Source organism: Poromitra crassiceps (genome assembly GCF_964638095.1).
Source record: "Poromitra crassiceps genome assembly, chromosome: 4".
Lineage (NCBI taxonomy): Eukaryota > Metazoa > Chordata > Actinopteri > Beryciformes > Melamphaidae > Poromitra > Poromitra crassiceps.
The window spans coordinates 42,085,493-42,092,992 of record NC_139626.1 but is presented as its reverse complement, the minus strand read 5'-3'; the positions used below and the strand labels follow the sequence as shown (position 1 = coordinate 42,092,992).

The following is a 7,500-nucleotide window of genomic DNA, read 5'->3' as shown; positions in this document are numbered from 1 at the left end:
CTCTCTCTCTCTCTCCCTCTCTCTCTCTCTCTCACTCTCTCTCTCACATACACACACACACGTGCGTGCAAGCATATTAAGCATCCACTGAGTATGCTCCTCTCTTTACCTTCTTTTGTTTTTCACTCCTCGTCGCTCTCTCTCTCTCTCTCTCTCGCTCTCTCTCTCTCTCTCTCTCTCTCTCTCTCTCTCTCTCTCTCTCTCTCTCTCTCTCTCTCGCTCTCTCTCTCTCTCCCTCCATTAGCTAGAGAACAGTATTTCATCCCAGGTACTGTAAGTCGAGCATGTCTGTGTGTTTTTGGTCACTCACGGCTGACGCTGCACACTCTCTCACAGCGCTCGGAGTGACTTGCCTTGACTGACACCTTTGGAAAGTTGAAGTCATAACACGGGTTTAACCTCCTATGCACCACAATGCATCTGTGTCACACTCTTGTCCTTGCACTGGCTTTTACGATGGCAACTGCAACCTTGACAGCGGTGGGTGAGAAGCAATTGGAGGAAGTCCGGGTAGTGCAGCGGTAGATTCCCTGCCGTACCAACACGAGGGTCGCGGGTTCGAGTTCCCGTGTTACCCCCAGCTGAGTCAGGCGTCCATACAGGCACACTTGGCTGTGTCTGCTGCGGGTGGGAAGCCGATTCAAGGGTTTGTCTCCCGGCCGCTGCACTAGTGCATGCTCTGGTCGGTCAGGCGCCTGTTCGGGGGGGGGGGGGGGGGGGGGGACCGGGGGGAATAGCGTGATCCTCCCACTCGCTACGTCCTGCCGGTGAAACTCCTCGCTGTCAGGTGAAAAGAAGCGGCTGGCGACTGTATCGGAGGAAGCATGTGCTGCTAGTCTACAACTCTCCCCAGATGGGCAGAGGGGGGGCGGAGCAACGACTCGGACAGCAGGGGGAATTGGCCAAGTACAATTGGGGAGAAAATGGGAGAAAAATCTGAAGTAACTCGATCAAGAAAAAACACGATTGGATGAATAAGATTGGCGCCACGGTCAGTTGGATCTTACGTGTGAGACTCTGTGTGGAGGGATATGTTTGCACAGGCATCACACAGACTTCTTAGCACATATAATGGCAGCTAACAGCTATGAGCGCGTGTCAGCCAGCATCTGTGCCTTTTCCACCCACTGCAGAACATCAAAAGGTCACAGAAGTTAGCATGCTCAGAGGGTGGGGGGGGATATGCAAAATCACACTTGCATATGAGATCAGTAGTAGGGCTAAAGGCGGTCATTAGCACAGCAGCACACAGACGGCTTGTGCGTGCGTGTGTGTGACAGGTGTGTGCGTGTGTGTGTGCGTGCGTGTGTGTGTGTGTGGGCACGCTCACTGCAGTCATTAACTGCACGGGAGGACAGAGGGTTCAAAGCCCACATACGTGGGGGGGCAAAGCTGAATAATTTAAGAACGTTTGCGGTTGAAAAGTTGAATAAACAACGCTCTATTCTAACGCGAGCACACGATCACACTTTAGATCGTCGGCGCCGCCACAATCTAGCGCTTTCATTTCTGCATGATGTGCCCTATTTCACACCACATTATTTTGGATCCTGCCTCATGTTTTTGATTAAACTAATGTTTGCATGAAGGATTGTGTTTTAGCCTTCCAACCGATTCTTATTTCAGTCTTTGTTCACCACTGATGTGAGATTTAGCCGCTCAAACGCTTGCCAAAAATAATTTTTCTTAGATTGGTGGTATTATCTAGCTGCTGCGCCGTTTGCCATGCGACGATCCAAAAACACTCGACAGTACCTTTAAGCCAGAGTCGTGTATATAGAAGAGTCGCGACATCTCCATTCACTCCAATGGACCAGTTTTTTTACTCTCAAGAGTTCCAGGAAGTAAGGTCCTGGATTAAGCAGCACTGTCAAGTTGCAGCAAAATGGACGGTTTGTGTTGTACTTTGAAAGATTTTCTTTTATATTTTTTATCAAATTGTACATTATCAGCTATATTTTAGCATTCAAAAGTAGCGCGAGACCCCTTCCTGGCTGTTCATTGGCTAATGAGTCACGCATTTTGGTCCTCCGCTGACGCCACTCTCTCTCTAGAGGACACTACTTTAAGCAAATGAGTCTGGGCTGTGTTGGAGAAAAGCATCCAGCAAATGTCATGTTATGCCAGCGCCATGATCACTCTTCTTCACAAGCCATTACCACCTTAAAGGTTCCATTTCATGTCAAACAGGTTGCCTCTTTGATTATAAAAAGGACTTGGGCGTGCCATATGAACATCATGGAACTCTCAAAACACCAGATAAAGTCACACATGTAAGGAAAAAGTGCCTCCAAACGAGCCCTTTTGACTTTCGTAACTTTGTGACATCACAAAGTAACGCTAAATTAATTTGCCCGCTTACAGCGCCGCCCCGCCAACTGAATGTGGAAGACCGCACCTTGTTGTCTGTGGCAGTAGCGTAGCCAGACTCAGCTCATTGGGTGTGCCACAGAAAGCCAGGGTGTGCCAGGGGGCGGACCACTTGGTGGCGGCCACGAGGCCGCCGCCAAATTTTTTTGGGGTCTTTTCAAACCAGATTTAGAGGAATATTTGTGTGTTGTTTGCTCCTTTCGCACTCATTATTAGCAGGTAGAAGCAGTCAATTAAATTGTATTTTTTGGCAACATGTAAAACCACTTTGTTTAGTATCTCAAAAAAGTCTCACCTACTTTTTCCAATGAGTGTTCTAGTCGGGAAAGAACGCAAATTTGGTTGGCATGCAGGTTCGTCTACTGCAGAGAGATCTGTAGCGTTCTCAGTGTCCTCTGGCTCTGCACAAACCTCCGGTGTGTTGTTGGCTGCGTTCCCCGCTGTTAACGTCATTGTTTCGGCTGCATCATCTTCTTCATAATCCTCTGTCTCTTCTCCACTGTACACCACCATTACAGGTGCGGGAACGGGTGCACTTACAATCCGCACTTGTTGAGGGGGAGGGTGACGACGAGTCATCTTCTTCCTCGTCGTTTCTTGCCTTTGCCGAAAAAGCTTAAAAGCGAGCTTTGTTTCATGTCTTCCTGATTTGGCGCTGCTGCTGCTGCTGCTGCTGCTGTGCGTGCATTTGTTTACTTTACGTGGACGACAGCTTAACTAGTTTCCCATGATGCTCCGGGGCACATAGGGCAGCGGACAGTTGGACACAGTGCATGACAGCGTTGACATGTGTTTTGCAGACAAAACAAAACACTTTTTTTACCCCATTTTTTTGGGTGCGCCAGTGGCCTGTCTGGGTGGCATTTGCACACCCTAGCGCACCCGTGGCTACGCGCATGGTCTGTGGCATCGCTGCGTAGTCGGAAAATAAAACAATCAGCTGCACCAAAGATGGAGGTCCCGCCCCCAACAGATCATCTTATCACAAGCCCCGCCCCCAACAGATCATCTTTTCAGAGGTCCCGCCCCCCAACAGATCATCTTGTCAGAGGTCCCGCCCCCAACACATCATCTTGTCAGAGGTCCCGCCCCTACAAAACAGCGCATAGTTAGTGAGGGGAGAGACAGAGCGCATAGAGAGGTCCCACAGACGCTGGATGTGAGTGTGTTTTTCTTTCTGCAGAATTCATAGCCTTGTTTTAAAGACCCAGGAGACATGTTTTAAACGGCTAAAAATAGCCTCAAATGGGAGCTTTAAATGAATCACCTTGCCTGGGGATGGCACACGAAAACATGGCGGCAGTTTGCTCCGTTTTTCATCAGCTTCTCTCCTGTTCAAATAAAATGTGGAATCCCTTCTTCTTTCTCCTCCTGCCTCCTCTCTCACACACTCAGGAGTACACCATGTCAGCTGTAAGTAACACACACACACACACACACACACACACACACTGTACACTCTGTTGCGTCAACTCCGCGTCCCCCTCAAACACCTCTCGTACTGTACCTGAGCCTGCCTCTGACCTGGTTGCACCTTGTACCTTTAACACAGTGACCTTTGACCCTTCTGTGACTCCTCATGTCTGTTTCCAACCAAAAACAACGAGAATATTTTTTTCCACATTGGTTAATGTATTTCTTCTCTCTCTATCTCTCTGTGTGTGTGTGTGTGTGTGTGTGTGTGTGTGTGTGTGTGTGCGTGCGTGCGTGCGTGCGTGCGTGCGTGCGTGCGTGCGTGTGTGTGCGTGTGTGTGTGTGTGCGTGCGCATGCGTGTGTATGTATGTGTGTGTGTGTGTGTGTGTGTGTGTGTGTGTGTGCACTGTATCCTGTAGATGTCAGGGCCTCTCTTGCCTTCAGCGCTGCTGTAACTCCTCCCACTCCTCTGCTGTTTCTGGTCCTCTGACTGTGTTTTGCCTCTGTATTAACTCTCCTGTAGCTGTTCCAGTCTCTCCTTGCACCCCCTCCCCTGCTTTCTCGTGATCACTTTCCTGAGCGTTCTGATCTTGTCTACTTGCCCCGCCCCCCCTCCTCTATGCTCTCCTCTCTCTTGGTTACTTGCTCCGCCCCCTCCTCTATGCTCTCCTCTCTCTTGGTTCCTGCCCCGCCCCCTCCTCTATGCTCTCCTCTCTCTTAGTTCCTCTTTCTAATCCCTGATCTTCTCATCTTTACTGCTTCTTTGGGATCTCATTCATCCTGTAGACCAAATAAAAAATCACCATGTTTGTTTACAACATCCTCCGGGTAGACAACGCCTGAGTCACGTTCAGTACATAGACAGAGTATCATTTAATGGCGCGGAGCAAACAGGGCGAGCAAACAACTGAGATAATAATAATAATTTTTCAATATTTTATTTAAAAATTTTCTAAACAGTACACAAACAAAACACACAAACAGGCTCGGACAGAGGAAAAAAACACAACAAAAACATGATCAACATTCAATATTACAACGTGGTGCTACAAGCCACTTATGTGCTTATGTACTTATAAGAGATAGTGTCCAAAGGATCCCACGCAAGGGGTCCACGAGCAACCAGCCGGGCGAGTCACCTGTCACCCCTCACCTCATCAAGGTATAGGCCAGGAACGGGCCCCAGATGGCCAAGAATTCTTTGAGTGAGTTGGTCCTCAGGAACCTAAGTCTCTCCATCCGTATAACCGAGGTCATGTCTGTCAACCAGATTTGAAAAGGAGGTGAAGAGGGGGATTTCCATTCCTTCAGGATGAGTTTCTTGGCAACAGTTGTCCCCTGCGTCAGAGACTGCTGCACAGCTGTAGGGAAGTTCAGAGAGGACTCCGAGCAGCCGAAGATGGCGAGTTCTGCCTCCGGCTGAAGGGTTATTTTGTAGGCATGAGATAGTGTGCCCTCTGACACTTGACACCTGTCGCACAATTGTGAGACAGAGAGGAAGATCTTGTGTAATTTCTGCTTGGAATAGTGAAGACGGTGAGCGACTTTGAATTGGATCAGCTGGTGTCTGCTAGGAAATGGTTACATCTAAAATGCATGTCTGATGCTTTCATATCTCATTCTTTCTCATTACCACAGAGACTAAAGAAAATGATGGCTTGAGTTTACCCAAAACTAGAAGTCCGTCTGACCAGCCTGTCCCTGTTGGGTAGATTTGGCTTATCAAAGAAGTAAGATAGGCCAGACACCGTTTAACTATGGTATACTATATACTGTACCACCATGTTTAACTACAGTGAGGATATATCCATAAACGTTACAGTTACAACCGAATTAAACAATAAAAAAGTTTGCAGATATTTCCACAATTCAAATCAATCGCCAGTTTTCTACCCGGAAGTGACTGTTGTTGTTAGTGCAATGTCACGGTGATCAGGTCTATAATCTCCTCGCATCCAAACTAACATGACTATCCTCCTATCCTCCTCTCTTCCTCTCCTCTCCTCCTCTCCCTCCTCCTCTCCCCTCGTCTCCTCCTTTCCCCTCCTCTCTTCTCCTCCCCCCTCCTCTGCTCTCTTCCTCTCCTCTCCTCCTCTCCTCTATTCCTCTCCTACTCTCCTCTCTATCTCTCCCCTCCTCTCCTCTCCCCTCCACTCCTAACCTCTCCTCCTCCCTCTCTCCTCTCCCTCCTCCTCACCTCTCCTCCCTCTCTCCTCTCCCCTCCTCCCTCTCCTCCTCTCTCCTCTCCCTCCTCCTCACCTCTCCTCCCTCTCTCCTCTCCCCTCCTCCCTCTCCTCCTCTCTCCTCTCCCTCCTCCTCACCTCTCCTCCCTCTCTCCTCTCCCCTCCTCCCTCTCCTCCTCTCTCCTCTCCCTCCTCCTCACCTCTCCTCCCTCTCTCCTCTCCCCTCCTCCCTCTCCTCCTCTCTCCTCTCCCTCCTCCTCACCTCTCCTCCCTCTCTCATCTCCCCTCCTCCTCACCTCTCCCCTCCTCCTCCTCCTCCTCCTCCTCCTCTCCTCTCCTCTCCCTCTGTCCTTCCCCTCCTGTGTTCCAGCGGAGGAGCAGTCAGTGAGCAGGCTGTTCCTTTGTGCTTGATCTAACCATGTGGCTGCCAGGTTCCTAAAGTGGAACATGGTTCCGTCAAGCACCATGGAACGGCCCTGCACAACCCTGCAGCATGGCCAAGACGCAAGAGACACCACACTCCTGTCACCCGTGCAACCTCTCTGTGTGTGTGTGTGTGTGTGTGTGTGTGTGTGTGTGTGTGTGTGTGTGTGTGTGTGTGTGTGTGTGTGTGTGTGTGTGTGTGTGTGTGTGTGTGCGTGCGTGCGTGCGTGCGCATGTGTGTATGTGTGTCTGTGTGTGCCAGTGTTTCTGTGCAATATGATAGATGATGCCTGGGTGTGTGTATGCATTTTTCTGCTATGATCTCATTATTGATGCTGTTTTGTTCGTGCTGTGGTTTCTTAACAGTTGCTTTACAGTCTGAAACAACTGACAAACTCCTATGTGTGTGTGTGTGTGTGTGTGTGTGTGTGTGTGTGTGTGTGTGTGTGTGTGTGTGCGCGCGCGCGTGCGCGAGCACGCGTGCGTGTCTTGATCTAGAATTTGTACGTCTCATGTGACGTTTGTCTTTAAAGGTCGTGATACGCGGGGCGACATTTTGAAGTAGCGATGCTGATGGGCAACATTACAGAGACGATCATAACTGACAAAAAGATGTCATCACACTTGACAAGTCCCATTCCCAATGAAAGCAACACAGCCCACGGAAGCGCTCTCAAAAGTCCCCCCCCGTGTGTCACAGTCTTTTCCCCCCGGTGCTTCTGCTTGGAACCCGGCTTAGCGCCCGGGCGCTCAGAGCTGTCAGCTGACACGTTGTGCGTTGTGCTTGTGGCCACGCAGGTACGGAGGACTACCGCAGCAAGCTGGGGGGGGACTGCTTCGCCGACCTGGCCTGCCCCGAGAAGTGCCGCTGCGAGGGCACCACGGTCGACTGCTCCAACCAGAAACTCAGCAAAATACCAGAGCACATCCCCCAGTACACCGCCGAGCTGTGAGTCAGGCTGCACTCCTCTACTGTGTGTGTATGTGGGGAGGAGGAGGAGGAGGGGGGGGGGGGGGGGGGGGTTGGGGGGTTGGGTAGAGTAACTAGTTACTGGTAATGCATTACAGTAATAATATAACTTTCTCCAGTAAAGAGTAGTGTAACAAATT

General features: G+C 50.1%; 1 protein-coding gene across 1 annotated transcript in view; it reads left to right on the top strand.

Annotated features, from left to right (window-relative positions):
- Positions 1–7,500, top strand: part of slit2 (slit homolog 2) — a 166,060-nt gene that overhangs the window by 111,427 nt on the left and 47,133 nt on the right. The window contains 1 exon segment of the mRNA XM_083635700.1: positions 7,189–7,339. Within this exon segment, the coding sequence (XP_083491826.1) occupies positions 7,189–7,339 (151 nt within the window).